This window comes from Mus caroli, unplaced genomic scaffold (genome assembly GCF_978045245.1).
Source record: "Mus caroli unplaced genomic scaffold, Mus_caroli_1 scaffold_14, whole genome shotgun sequence".
NCBI classification, from domain to species: domain Eukaryota; kingdom Metazoa; phylum Chordata; class Mammalia; order Rodentia; family Muridae; genus Mus; species Mus caroli.
Genome location: NW_028227269.1, coordinates 84,649,209 through 84,664,839, shown reverse-complemented (window position 1 = coordinate 84,664,839; position 15,631 = coordinate 84,649,209). Strand labels below are relative to the sequence as shown.

The 15,631-nt window shown below is 48.1% G+C and overlaps 1 protein-coding gene across 1 annotated transcript in view; it reads right to left on the bottom strand.

Annotated features, from left to right (window-relative positions):
• Nucleotides 1-15,631, bottom strand: part of Ift43 (intraflagellar transport 43) — a 79,683-nt gene that overhangs the window by 63,492 nt on the left and 560 nt on the right. Inside the window, exon 2 of the mRNA XM_021179388.2 lies at nt 13,109-13,201. Coding sequence (XP_021035047.1) covers nt 13,109-13,201 — 93 coding nt within the window. The remainder of the gene's footprint in view (nt 1-13,108; nt 13,202-15,631) is intronic.

Here is a 15,631-nt window from a genome sequence, read left to right as displayed (position 1 = left end):
AGCTGATGGGAACCCGGCCATCAGAGGAAACCCTAACACTCTAGCTAAGCTGAAACCACGACGTGTTTTACAGTAGTTGTAATGCACGTGCTGTTGATAGCACAGGAGATGGAAGGGGGCAGAGGGACTCACCCTGCAGGCAAGGTCCCCACACTGTGCGTATGGTTGCAACTCCACGTAACTGCTTGTCGGTTAGGGATTCATTTTCTAGCTCCTAGAGTAGCTGCTGGAAGAATTAACACAAAAAGCTCCACACAAAAAGCCAACGGGAGGACAAAGATGGGACATAACTCTATTATACTGGGCAAAAGTATGTGACCAGAAATGTTCCGTCTGGCACTGATGACATCGGCCTTAGTCAGGAGCATTCTCATCTGAAGTACCATCGCTAAATGAGTGTTTTACTATCAGCCTGCTCCGCAGGAATTACTGGCATGCACACAATGAGAAGAGGCCTAGCCTCGCAGTTTCATAAAGACCTCGCAGCCAGCATCTCATGGTTCCTAAGCAGACTTAATAATCTGCATTCGTTATACAGTATCTCCATCTCTTGCCTCTCCTAAATCCTGGCTTTCCTCCACAGCTGTTTCTCTTGCAGCTCTTTCAAGCAGAGCCAACTCCATCAAATTCTACTAAAAAATACCTCTACCTTACCCCCAAGCTCTGGCTGACTTCTCTAAACAATTACAGAACGTGATTTCTGAGCCCATGCTATTCAATATAATCAAAGCTCTTTATGTTCCATCTTTGTCACTAAAAATGGGATGGGTGGGTTTCTATTTTCAACTTGACACAACCTAGAGTCACCTGGGAAGAGAGCACCTCAGTTGAGGAATGGCTTGGATCAGACTGGCTGATGGCCAGTCTGTGGGTGTCAGACAGTCTGTGGGTGTCTTGGTTGATGTAGGAGGGCTTAGCCCACTGTGGGTGCCACCATTCCTAGGTAGGTGGGCCTAGGTAGTGCAAGAAAGTTGGCTGAGCATGAACAGGTAAATGAGCCAGAGTGAGAGAGTAGGCAGGGTTCCTCCATGGCTCCTGCCCTGACATCCCTCAGTGGTGGACTAAGGCCTGGAAGTGGAAAAGGATCTTCTCCTTCCCAAAGTTCTTTTAGTCAATGTTTTATCCCAGAAACACAAAGTAGCTAATACACTGAAGTGGGCATTCCGCTGCCTATCCACTAGCAGTTTCATTTGAAGCCACCTGTAACCTCACAGCCTCCTGAGCTTCACCTGACAAGGACCTTGCTGCTTTTGAAACTCCAGTTAGAACCTGGAACTGTTTCATATCCACTCTGAAATATCTAACTACTACAAACTGTAATGCCACTGATACATTTTCTTTAAAAAACAAAAAAACCTTATGTACAAAGTGGAAGGGTTTGTTTTTGTCTTTGTTTATTTGTTTACAGCTAATTATGTGAGTGGCATTCCGGCACCAGAACTTGTAAAAGCATCCTGGGAAGCCTGAAGCTTGAGAACTTGGCCTTGGCTCTGCTACATCATTTCCTGTGACTGCTCCAAGCATCTCCCAGCCAACACACTCTCTATTCTAGACTATTCTCCAATATAGCTGCCAGATTCCTCTTCCTAGAAAACAAAGTCAATAACATCTTTCTCTGCCCAACACCTTTGTGTGGATCCCACAGGATACAGAATAAGCCCCAACTTTTCGTCATGTGCTGGATGATCTTATGTCCACTTGACATACAAACTAGAGTTGTCTGAGTGGAGGAAACAATAAATGAGAAAATGCCTCTGCATGATCAGGCTATAGGCAAGTCTGTAGAGCATTTTCTTAATCAGTGACTGATGGAGAAGTGCCCAGTCCACTGTGGGAGGAGGCATCTCTGGGCTACTGGTCCTGGGTTTTTTTGTTTGTTTGTTTTTTTTAAAGACTTATTTATTTATTTTTATGCATATGAGTACACTGTAGCTGTCATCAGACACACCAGAAGAGGGCATTGGATCCCATTACAGATGGTTGTGAGCCACCATATGGTTGCTGGGATTTGAACTCGGGACCTCTGGAAGAGCAGTCAGTGCTCTTAACCGCTGAGCCATCTCTCCAACCCTGGTCCTGGGTTCTATAAGAAAGTAGGCTGAGCAAACCATGGGGACTAAGTCAGTGAGCAGCACTCCTCCAAGGTCTCTATGCCAGCTCCTGCATTCATGTTCCTGCCCTGCTGGAGCTCCTGTCCTGAGTTATTTGATAGTGAACAGTGATCTGGAAGTAAAAGCCAAATAACCCCTTTCCTCCCCGACTTCCTTTTTTGTGGTGGTGTTTCATCACAGCAATAGAAAGGCTGAGACAGCCTGTGTTGAAACACACAACAGTGCTCCCCATGTGGCCTTCTGCTCCTCCCACATTCACAGAGTCGCAGAGTCCTACTCATTCATTCATTCTGTGCAGACCAGGGGCACCTCCTTTCTGAGGCCTGCACTGACTCCCAGGAAGCTGTGCTGCCTCTGTGAGCTGGGTTCTGCTGTAATCTCCACAGCCGCATCACTGTCTAAATGTGTGGTTCTCAGCTAGAATATGTTAGCTTGATCGTTTTTGTATTGAAAAGTACATATTAAATGTAAGATGAATGAATAAAATTCTACTTAGAAATATATTTTAAAGCATCTCATATATTCATATACTTACATATGATATATGTATATACATATATGGCTCAGTGAGTTAGACACTACAGAGCCTGAAGACTTGATTGAGTTTGAGGTCCTGGATCCATACGGTAGGAGAGACCTGCTTCCCACAGGTTATCCTCTGATTCTACATGCATGCTGTGACACCCGTGCCACTGCCCCCACCCACAAAATAAATAAACACACACACACATACACACACAGTGTGGGGGGCAGCATGAGAGATTCTCCATAACCAGTGGTTAAAAGGCAATCTAGAAAGGGGGCACCAGAATGAGAGAAACTGGGGAGACGGAAGGAAACTCAGGGAAGGAAGCAAGCAGGGAAGAAACAAACGGAGAGATGCCAATGGGGCTAAGGCGGCTTCTTGCTTGGTGGGGAATTTACACATGGCAGAATCTCCATGCTGGATTCTCCCAGCAAGTTCCCACTTGGGGTTTTATCCAGGCACACACAGCCCTCTGACAGACCCCTCCCCAGAATCTGTAGCAACGTCCCCATGCTGGGTCCAGTAAACTGCCTTCTTAGTCTCTTTGGTATGGCACATGGCTGACCCCTTCCTTCTTTTTAACACTCTCGTTTCCCTTGGCTTGCACACACCCTAGACACCTGCTTTTCCCCTCTCCTTTCCGGTCACTCAACAACTTTGTATAGACTGTGGCTTATCTATGTGTTCTTTCACTGTGGGTACGTCTCGGCTTCTGCCTGTCCCTCAGCTTGCCAAGGGCTTCTTCTCTTCTGAGCCTATGACCTCTCTTCCACTCACCACCTGAGAGTTAGTGACACCAGCCCAGAGCTTGGTACACCAAAGCATCCTGGGCATCCTGCAGGTACCTCAGACTGGCAACCTCTACAGAACACAAAGCCTTCCTTTGCTTCTTCTCTGTTCCTTTGACCAGAACTAGCAGGAGAGACCAGCAAGCACTAGCTCCAAGGCCAGAGGGAGCATAGCAGAAACATCTGGAGTTTACACTGGTGGGAGACCAGGCCTAAATAATTACACAAATTAGATACACACTGGAAGAGGGGGAAAGTCAAAGAACAATATAATCCTGTGATGAGGAGACCAGCTTATACAGGGCAATATGTTTTTTTTAAGAGCCAATATTCAACTTGAACCCAAAGAATGACTAATAGACCAGCAAAGAGTAGGGTATAGTACTAGGGAGATAGCTCGGTTGGTAAGATTGCCTGCTGTACAAACATGGGGGCCTGCGTTTGAATCTTCAGCACCCATGCATTGAAAGCCAGGCATGGCTGTGGCCTAGGGTTGGGGATGGAGACAGGCAGACCTGGGAACTCACTGGCAAGCCAGCCCAATCAAAGTTAAGTTTCAGGTTCAATGAGAGGCCTTATCTCAAGGGGAAAAGGCGTAGAGAGATAAGGAAGCCACTTGACACCTTCCTTTGGCCTCTGCATGGGAACAAGCATCTACCTGTACCTGTGAGCACACATGCCAAGAGTAATGCTGGCTACTTTGTTCTATGGAATGACAGCATATGGGGGAAGGAAGAGTAGGTAGAGAATCACAGAAGTAAGAACGAAGAGTTCGGCTCCCCTGCGACAGGTGACAGCTACCTAAGGGGAGGCTGGAGCTGCATAAAGACCAACCTCAGGTGGTCAAGTGTTAGTAGCGCACATGTGAGTGCGCACACGTGTGCACGCACGCACGCACACACACACACACACACACACACGCGCGCGCGCGCGCGCGCGCGCGCGCGTGCACACACAACAGGGTCTTACTATGTACCCCTGACTAGTGTGGAACACCCTATGTAGATCAGGCTGACCTCAAACTTAAAGCAATCCTCCTGCCTCAGTCTCCTGAGTACTGGGACTTTAGGCACGAGCTACAACACCCAGTTAGAATTTTTTTTTTAACTTATGAAAACAATGGGTATCTATTAAAAGAAAACTGTTTTTTCTGAGGTGCAGGGATGGAACCTGGGGTGATGCACATTTTGATCTGCTCTTTGACCCCCTTCAAAGGCTTCTGAATATGAACTAATATACATCTGTGTGGGGACAAACCTAGCTGAACCGCAGAAGTTTGGGCACACACAGGGAAGATGGGGAAGGGCCATTACAAGGCTACTCCCACTACTCCCACAGGACCAAGGTAACACTGCATGGCTCAAACCATTTTTCTACTTCCATTCTGTTTGCCTCACAGAATGCTATTTGGAGCCAAGGCTTCCGAGGAGCCTGCTTTGGAATCCCTGCCTGAACAGAAGTCGGCTCCCATTACAACACAAGCATCATTACCAAGAAAATTCTCACCAACCAAAAAAAAAAAAAGATTTTGGAACACAAGCCAGCCGTCCACTTACTCCTAAAGGAGCAAAACCAACGTGAATGTCACAGCAGTGTGAGACTCCTGGGCCCACCTCAGAGGTTTCTCGACCATCTGATACAGTATGGGGAGAAAGTGTACTGGGAAGGGGGCAGGCTTCAAACCTAAGGGCACTGGTGACCCCCCAGCTCAGGTCCAACTTGCCACAGTCTGTCCCTGCCTCCAGAACACCCATCACTTTTCATGAGAAGTCTTCCTTTCTCTTCTGGTGTTAACTGAATCTCAGCTCAAACTGGGCTTCCTCCTGGAGTCTTTCTGGGTGCCCCTGAGACTGAGGCTCACAGCTGGTCCTTCCCTCTCTCCCGCCCTGTGTCTCTGTCTGTCTGTCTCTCCCTCTCCCTCTCTCTCATCTCTTCCACCTGTCATGACTTCCCTGCAGGCTCCCAACCAAGGTTCTAGAAGATGGTGACCCTGAATATACAAGACCTGGCATGCACACAAAGAAAGCTTTCAATCAAGCGTCATTGGTGAATAAATGAATAAGTGAATAAATGTTAGCTTTTATCCAAGGCCCCCCAGAATCGCCAAGGTCACTCCTGCCCTCCTCGCTTCCTCCTCAGGCCCTCAGAACTACTAAAGGATGTGTCAACAAATGAGGATCATTCTCTGTAAAGCAGACAAGTAGAAAATAACTGGCCAATAGTTTGGTCAGGCGTGCTCACAAAGGAGACAAGATGGGTCTCCAGTGACAGACTCTCTCCAAAGAGCTCCCATCCAAATGCTCTTTTGCTTTGCTTTGTTTTGCTTTGCTTTGTTTATTTGTTTTGGAGAGACTGCCCTAAGGATCACTTACTTCTGTGAACTATGAACACTCCTGACATTTTTTTTTTAAATTTATTTATTTATTATATGTAAGTACACTGTGTAGCTGTCTTCAGACACACCAGAAGAGGTCGTCAGATCTCATTTCGGGTGGTTGTGAGCCACCATGTGGTTGCTGGGATTTGAACTCTGGACCTTTGGAAGAGCAGTCGGGTGCTCTTACCCACTGAGCCATCTCACCAGCCCCACTCCTGACTCTTAACCAGAACTGTAAAGTTACAAAACAGTGATAGCAGGCTCCAATTCTCATGACTTGGATCAAGGTCAGTAGTAGCCGCCTGTGCCAGGCTCTGTGCTGTCTCCTGGTTGACCCAGGGCCCTGTGAGATGAGTGCCACCACTGTCTCCACTCAGCAGACGAGGAAGCAGGCTTAGTGTGGTCAAGGAACTTGTACAGAGTCACATATAGCAAATGGCAGAGCTGGGATCAGAGGCAAGATGGCAGTTCTCACCTTTTCAGACAACAGATGATTTACTGACACACTGGATAAGCTCTAGTGTGTACTTCTGCCTTTACACAGATGAGGCCGAGGACGTTAAAATGCTTGCTGAGCACCCAGCTCCATCATGGCCCACGGATGAAGCCAAGAAGACAGTGAGATGTCCCACGGCAGCCAGAAAGCTCTGAACCAATGTGGAGCCAGGGATGGAGATGCTGATTCTGAACCGTGAGCTGACATGACATCCCCGCCCACATGGCAGCCAGGCTCAGGCATGGGTCAGTGATGCGCATCTGCCCACCCAGAGGGACAGCCGAAGCCCAGGCATCCAAAGCATGACATAAATATGAAGTGTGGAGAACACATTCCTTGTGAACAGCTCCACATCAGATTCCCTGCATCCCTGTTTGGCAACGTTACTATAGGCGTCATTCCGCCCAGCCGATTGGAGAAGAGGCTACGAAAAAGGCTGAAAAATGTGACCAATCATGAGAGTTATTTTTGTGAGAAAGGAGAAAAATGTCACCAAAAAGGGTCAGTAGATAACCCTATTGGGCTGAAAATAACTACCCTGCTGGCAGACCAGTCAGGGAACAGGCACAGGGCGAGGGACGTAATGCAAAGAGCCACGGGAGCGCTGGCCGCGGGAGGTGGCGAGGGATGAGGAAATTGGCCTAATTTGGGAACATGAGTCCAGCAGCATTTCTCAGATTCCTGGGCAAGATTCTGGCTAACTTGGAGCTCTGTGTCCTCGGGAGAAACAGCAAGGGCATGGGGGGGGGGAGGAACAGCTGGGATTCCAACCCTGCTCCCCACAGCTAGACCAATAAGGGGGATCAAAGGAGGACTCTTCATTGGCTCTGCAGAAGGCTCCAGGATAATCCTACCCCCACCCCCCACCCCTGCTCATGGCCTCTCTGCTCTCTCCTAAAGCCCCTTCTCCACAGGGAGGTCTGCCTGTAGGGCAGGTAGGAGAGGGCTCAGGGGAGCTGCTACAGGCTCTGGAGGAGTTACCAGCCTCTTGAGTCCTGAGGTGATGACACCTCCTTTAAGAGTACCTTGAGGCATTACAGGTTGCTGCACAGACTTAGCAGACAGGTAGCAACTGTTTCCACAGAGACTCTGATCTCTATCTACAAACTAAAGAAAAGGCCACCTTATATAAGCATGGGAGAGACATACACCCGTGGCTACACCAGCCTTGGAGTGGTTTTTTGTTTTTTTTGTTGTTTTCTGTTTGTTTGGTTTTTTGTTTTTTGGGGGTTTTTTTGCTAAAGACTACTTTTGCCCAAACTCAGCGTAACAGGGCCCAGGGCTTTTCTCAAAGGAGTTACGTAAGCGCCATTTGAGTCAGAAGAATGGCTTGTCAGGGAGAGACACCCCCTTCTAGCTCCCACGGCTGCTTTTGCTCAGACACAGTGTAGAATCAGAGGGCCTCTAGCAAAGCCCTCTTCTAATCTAAATTTCTGACAAGTTGATTTGCTAAGTAAACTAACTATACACCTGATCCAAGGCTGATTTGTGATCTCTCTCTCTCTCTCTCCTCCCCCCAACTCTGCCCGCCCCCCAACGATAGTCCTGAGCCTGCTCAGGGCTCCACATTTCTTGGGGGTTCCATTGCTAGATGCTACATCACCTACTATGCTTGCATCGCCCAATTTGATCTTCACGACAGCCCTAAAAAAGCAGGCACAAGTTTCGGGGCTGGGGCAACGGTAAGGGTAAACCTTGATAAAGGGTGTGCCTGTCACACAGGCGTGAGGACCCATGTTCAATCCCCAGCACAGCACCCCCATACAAGTCAGTGACGTGGCTCACATCAGTAAACATCAGAGGGGTGAAGAGGTGAGGGGAGACCTGCAGATTCCTGGGGCTTATTGGCCAGGCAGCCTGACTGACTTGATGAGACCCAGCAAGAGTACAGCAAGAGACCATGCCCCAAAACACAAGACGGAGAGTGATCAGGGAAGACACCCGATCGGCATCAACCTACAGCACGCACAGGCTCACGTGAACAGGCAACTCACTTAGGCACACTGGGACACAGGACAGTGTTCATGCAGCCCACACAACTGTAAGGAGTGGGAGAGGAATGTGGGTAAGGGAGTTAGCCAAAAATAGAATTCTTTCCTTTCTTATCCCAGTCTATTTAAAAAATTTGTATAAATTCTATTTTTTTTTTTTTTTTTTTTTTTTTTTGGAGACAGGGTTTCTTTGTATAGCCCTGGCTGTCCTGGAACTCACTCTGTAGGCCAGGCTGGCTTCGAACTTTCTGAGCTCTGCCTGCCTCTGCCTCCTAAATCCTGGGAATAAAGGCGTGTATGTCACCACCAATATCCGGCTACATTTTTTAACAACAAGTTACTTTGTATCAGCATCTTTTAATTTTTAACATCAATTTACTTTGTATTGACATCTCCCATCTGTATGTCTGTGGCTGTATCTGTCTCTGTATGTTAGTGGAGACCAAATTGTTGATGTCAGTTCCTGACCTGCTGCCTACCTTAGTTTTGGAGACAGGGTCTCTCACTGAACCCTGAGCTCACTGGTTGGCTCACTGATTACCAGTAAGTCCTAGGGACCCTCCTGTCCCCACCTTCTAGTGCTGGGCTTTTGTGTGGGTCCAGGGGGATCTAACACCGAGCTCCTCATGCTCCCACGTGTGGTGATCTGAAAGCGAAAGGCCGCCACAGATTCTTATGTTTGAGTACCTGGTCCTCAGGAGGTGGAATGTTCGGGATGAATCAGGAGCTGTGTCACGGGAGGTAGGCTTTGAGGCTGCAAAAGATTTAAGTCACCTCCCTCCCTTTTTTTTACCTCCTCAGGATGTGAGACCCTGGGGAGGGTGCAGGGCATTTGTGGAAGACTCTGGAGAGAGAAAGGGAGGGGGCAAATTATGCAATTAGAATCTCAAAAAAATCTTTTTTTTTTTTTTTTAAATATGAACTCAGCTGCTGCTCCAGCCCGTGCCTCTGAATCCATAAGCCCCAAATAAACCCTTCCTCCATAAGTTGCTTTGGTCATCAAGTTTTATCACAACAACAGTTAAGTAACTAATATTCATGGGGAGCATCCTTCTGGCTCAGTTGGCTCCCAGCACCATCAGGTTAGCTGGAAACAGCCTGCTCCACAGCCATTTGTTCCCTCTCACCAAGAAACATCCACGCCCCAGATAAAAACTCCCCTAGGACCCAGAGTGGTCGCTATAACACCCAATTCTGACTGTATCAAAAGTGCTCAGGAGCCAGGAGGTGGCAGTGAATGCCTTTAATACCAGCACTCAGAAATCAGAGGCAGGTAGATCTTTGCAAGTTCAAGGATAGCCTGGTCTACAGATGGAGTTTCCAGGACAGTCAGACCTACACAGAAAAACCCTATCTCGAAAAACCAAAAAGTTTAAAAAGTTTTAAAAAATAAAAAAGCTCTCTTGAAAGCTAGGACGGTTGTAAAACTGTGTGCTGACCAATAAAATGCAGCTAGTCAGATATTCCCTGAGTCCTCTGGCTACTGTTTCCTGATCAAAAGGGGACATCCAGGGGGATACGCCCTGAACTCTTCCTGCCTAGAATGCAGATCTGACCCCTGAACAATCGTCAGCTGGAAACCGTGAGAACTAAAGCCACAGCTTCCCACAGCACAGCAGGAAACTGGGATGATACAGGATAGCGCCCAGGGGACCACATCCACTCAGCCCAGCCCTCAGTCCTCCACCAAACTCCTTGGACAGTGCCCAGGGGCCACATCCCCTCAATCCAGCCCTCAGCCCTCCACCAAACTCCTTGGACAGCGCCCAAGGGCCTCATCCCCTCAGTCCACCCCCAGGTCCTCCACCAAACTCCTCAAAAGTCAGGCCAGAGGAGAGCACAATTGTATGTAGCCAAACTCAGTGCTAACGGATGCCAAAGGATGCCTGGAAATCATCCTCAAACAACACAAGCTCGAAGCTCAGGAAGAAGTGGGCACCATGCAGACCAAGAAAATCTGCAAGGGCATTAAAGGGAGATGTGGCCAGGCACAGAGGCACACGCCTGCAATCCCAGCACTCAAGAGACTGAAACAGAAAGGCCATGAAGTTTGAGGCCAACCTGAGCTTCAAAGCAAAACTGTCTCAAAAACAAACGAAAAGTAAGAAGTGTCAGGGCGGTGGTGGCACACGCTTTTAATCCCAGTACTCAGGGGGTAGAAGCTGTCAGATCTCTGATTTCCAGGCCACCCTGGTCTACAGAGTGAGTTCCAAGACAGTCATGGCTATGCCAAATGGAAAGGAGGAGAAGGAGGAGGAGGAAGAGGTGGAGGAGGAGGAAGAGGAGGAAGAGGAGGAGAGAAGGCTCGCTGGGGTGTTGCTCAGTGGTAAAGCACTCGTCTAACACATGTAAAGCCCTGAGCTCCATCCCCAGCACTACACACAGAAATCCAGGCAGATAGATGGCAATGAACTGGCCAGGCCTAGGCACTGTAACAAGCCAGCATGAGTTTGCTGGCCAACCCCCGCCACACGGAAATGCCAGGCCACGGGCCTCACTGGGAAGAGCTTCTGGTTTTCCAGGGACCCCCAAATCCCAGGTTTTATATCAGAGGACTCCAAACCCAGGTTTTATATCAGGGAACCCCAAATCCCAGGTTTTATATCAGGTTTCTCAATTTTATAACTATTAACTGATTTTTTTTTTAAAGTTTAAGTGTATAAATCAAGCACAATGTAACTACAGCATTAGCAAGAAGCCTCCATGGATAAAGTGCTTGCTCTACAGGCCTGGGGACCTGAGTTCAATCCCCAGGACCCATGGTGGAAGGAGCCAAGGCCTGGATGGCAGCGTGTGCCCCCACGGGGGCCTAACCACCCCACTGCACCCCATCAACAGGAACAGCAGAGAGCTAAGACTCATCCAGCCCTAACATGCTGAATGAATGAGAGCTTCCATGGGGCCTTTTAGTTTACCAGAGTGCTTAAACGCAGAGCTCACTTGATCCCCACATTCATCTAATGGTACCACAGTCACCATTTGACGAATGACGAAATAGAGGATTCCGGAGATTAGCGGATTTAAGATCCAAGCAATTAGAAGAGCCAGTGGCAAGCCCTGTGTCTCCCTGCTTCCTTCTTCCCTGTCCCAACTCCGCTGCCTCACGTTAAAATAACTATTTATTCCAAACTAATTCCTACTTAAGTCTACAGTAACAGCAGCTTGACAGCTCCCAGGTGCCACGCTTACATTTTTAGGGATACCCACTGAATAAAGCTAACGAGGAGATAAAAATAAACACGCCAAACAGTGTGCTCAGAACCGGGTGTGAATGGGCACAAGTCCCGGATCTAATTTTAGAAAGAAACGGCTAAAAAGTCTCACACAACCTGGCGAGTATCTGGTCCTATGGGAGGCTGCCCGGGTGGCTTTAAGCCTCACTGACACAGGAAGGGGAGGGTGACATCCCAGAATCCTGTTGCACACCCTGTTTCCAGGGAGGGACCTCTCAGAAAAAAAAAAAAAAAAAAGCTGAGAACCAGAGTCAGCAATAGTTGTGCACCATACACACATGTACACACGCACACCACACACACGTGAACACCCCCCCCCCGTATCCTTCGGGCATCAGCCAGCTCTAACGAGGTGCCACTTATCCCTTTACTGTGGTCAAGTGACCTGCAGGCCCAATACCCTCCCGACCAAGGGTCTTCCTGCTGATGAGGGACAGGTCGGCGGTCAGATTTTATGTGCTGGCATTGAGGTTTCACTAATAACTCCTCATGCTCGTGCTTCTACAGCAAGAGGGAAAACGCAAGACATGTGGACGGGGCCACATAAAGAGCTTAAGGAAACTGTGACCTCGTTTCTGATGCCCACTTATGGGACCCATGAATACACTGTGTCTGTTTTATGTGCACCGGCATGGGCTGCCAGGCTTCTCAGCACCCGCTTTCTCAGCCACTGTGAACTGTTGAGTTAGCTGCCAAGAAGCCGGCTTTCCTACTGTCTGGTGACTCACTTCTAGTGGAGCAGAGAGATCTAACAGTCAGCAAATGAATAGCCCAGCCTGCCCTAAGGCAGGTGGGTGCAGCAAAAGCAGGAGGCGGCAGCCCTCGGAAGACAGCTTATGGCGGTCAGGGAGACTCTGGAAAGGCAAAGACTGCACAAAGGGAGAGGGCTGAGTGGACCCCGATAGCAAAGAATACTGTTCCTGGATTTCCCACCTTTCACAAAGAAGCCGGATCATTCCCCTAAGGTTGAGGTCTCTTGGGAAAGTTTGCAGAAGGCAGCAGCAGCCCAGGCCCCCCTTCCTGCTGGGACCTGGAGGAGACAGTAGTCGCTGCTTACAGCAAGCCTCCAGCTGTGTGATCCCACCTCCCAGTGCCAGGGCACCTTCCTGGACAGCTTCCCAGGGCCTGGCTTCAGAGGGCACCCAAAGCCCTACAGAGCTGGGGATGTTCTCAGGTGATGGGGTGTTTGCCTGGCATGCATGAAGCCCTAAGCCTGATCCCAGTGCCTGCAAACAACAGGACAAGCACTCCTGAGATGGAGGCAAGAGAGTCAGTAAGTCAGGGCCATCCTCAGCTACACAGTGAGCTCCATACCAGCCTGGGCTACTTGAGACCCTGTCTTTAAAAAATAAAAATAAAAATTTTACACTATGAATATGAGAGAAAAAAAAATGTCCAGAAGCCAATATGATCTCAAAGGAAAGATGTTCCCAGTAGGACAAATGTCCTCATGGGGAACTTCCAAATCAGGACACGTGGAGAGGCCAGCATTCCAACCAAATGTAGATACCACAACCCTACTCATTAAGGGCTCATTTATTCTTAAAAGTCCACGACTTCCTGTTTCCTGTCTCGGCAGCACTCACCTCTCCAGTCTGAGTCAGTGAAGAATTCTTGCTGTTGAAGTAATTCTCAGCCTGAGTCGACGCCTGATGAGCCCGGCGTCCCATCTTGGCCCCCTGGAAGGAGAGACGGAGAGTACGGCTGAGCCAGTGTCATCTGAGGCCCTGTGGGTCCGACACACAGTAGGCCAGGACTGAGGTCTTATGGCGTGGCAGAGAACAGGATCTGAGTAACAAAAATATGTTATATGAATATATATCATATATATGATATATATGTGAATGCCACATGGACATATCCATAGAGAATTCCCTAAACCCTTAGGAGAAAGTACCCAAGTCAGTCCTATTTGGTAGAATAGGGAACATACAGGTTATTGATCATGAGATTTTCAACAGCCACAGATGCAGCAAAAACAAAGTCACTGTTCTGTCCATGACACATGGTTAGAAATGCAGCTAGCTTGGACAGAGAGAGACCTCAAGCCATATAGCTCCAAGCAGGTGGTAAAGGCTCCCACATTCCTAAGCAGGACCTGAGACCGCTAACAGACAGGCGTTGAGAGAGAATCCCTCAATTCAATGGCAGTTGAGTAATCCAGACACCCCTTGCTCTGCTGGTTAGAGGCGCATCTACAGGCGCAGAGGGAGCCCCACCACAGGAATGCTGAGACAGCACCTTTGGACGCTAAGAACAAGCACCTCAGGGTTCTGAGTCAACAGATGAAACCTGTGCAGGTGTCTTCAGGCCCCCGCAAGTGGGCAGGGGCTCTGTCTCCAACATTCCCCAGGACAAGAGAAAACTCTGAGGCACACTAGTGGGTGCTGAAGAGAGTCTGTGTGATCATTTACTTAGCAAAACCAAACCAAACCAGCATCAGCCTAGCATCTTCAGGTCTCATTATCGTGGCTGTGTTCCAGTCTCAAGATGGTATGAACGAACACTGAAACCGATGCCATTTTATTAAAAAGGAAACCAAGGCCCAGGAAAGCGATTAAGTCCCAAACAAAGTCTTCGTTCCGATTAAAATCCTGTGTTCATCTCATGTCCCATGGCACCCCTCTGAAAACTAGATGCTAAGTGTTCTAAGAAGGGAGACTATAGCTGTCTCTTGTGAGACGATGCCGGGGCCTAGCAAACACAGGAGTGGATGTTCACAGTCAGCTATTGGATGTATCACAGGGCTCCCAATGGAGAAGCTAGAGAAAGTACCCAAGGAGCTAAAGGGATCTGCAACCCTATTGTTGGAACAACATGATGTACTAACCAGAACCCCGGAGCTCTTGTCTCTAGCTGCATATGTATCGAAAGATGGCCTAGTCGGCCATCAATGGAAAGAGAGGCCCATTGGACTTGCAAACTTTATATGCCCCAATATAGGGGAATGCCAGGGCCAAAAGAATGGGAATGGGTGGGTAGGGAAGTGGGGGGGCGCTATGGGGGACTTTTGGGATAGCATTGGAAATGTAATTGAGGAAAATATGTAATAAAAATATTAAAAATTAAAAAAAAAAAGAAGGGAGACAAGGTTTTTTAGAAGTCCCACGTTAAACAAACAAACAAAGAAAACCCACTAAAGCGGATCGGGGCAATCCAATTGCAATCATCAACCTTTCAAGTTATGATGCAAATCTTTTCAAGTTTCAAGAGTGGTGGGAACAAGCTTGCTGATAATACAGCTCATTTCCTTCTCTAGAAAGGGACCCTCTTGGGCTGGAGAGATGGCTCAGGGGTTAAAAGCACTAATTGCTCTTCCAGAGGTCCTGAGTTCAATTCCCAGCAATCACATGGTGGCTCACAACCATCTGTAATGGGACCCTCTTCTGGTGTGTCTGAAGACAGCTACAGTGTACTCAGATACATAAAATAAATAAATAAATCTTTAAAAAAAGAGAGAGAGAGAAAGGTACCCTCCTTTGTTTATCCAAGCATCTGATCCTACAGTAGTTACCCTAAACAAAAAGTAATGCTCCTGTGTGTGAATGCTGTTGGCAAGCGACTTCTCTAACAGACGTTAAAGTTTAAGACTATTTGAAGATCCTGTACATTGACAACACAGAAAATCTGAGATCATGTATTTTTAAGGGCAGTCTTTTTATTGTCCTTCTCCCCTCGACTAGGGCAAAGGCCAGTGATGGTCTGTTCTGTGCTATCTATTTTTCCAGTGACTAGAACAGTGCCTGATACACAGTAGGGCTTGCTACATATCTGTGGCAAAAATGAAAAAAGTCACTACATTCACATCCCGGGTACCCAAAAGGTTCATGTGTCAGAAAGACCTGGTGGCCTAATGTCCTTAGCTTTTTTAAAGCTCTGCCCCTTTTTATCTCCCTCCAACAGGTGCCTCTCTTAACACCTTGGAGGGTATCAGATGGTATCAAGGCCCTTCAAAACACCTGAGATTTTACATCAGAAACTAAGGATTTGCCAGGTGGCCCAATCCTTCAGTGATCTCAACTCTAAAGGCTATCGAGACCTGGTGGGGACTGTAGCAGTAAGAAAACGCTGAATGTAGGTCTTTAATCAAGTTCTATCTACTGGCTGGA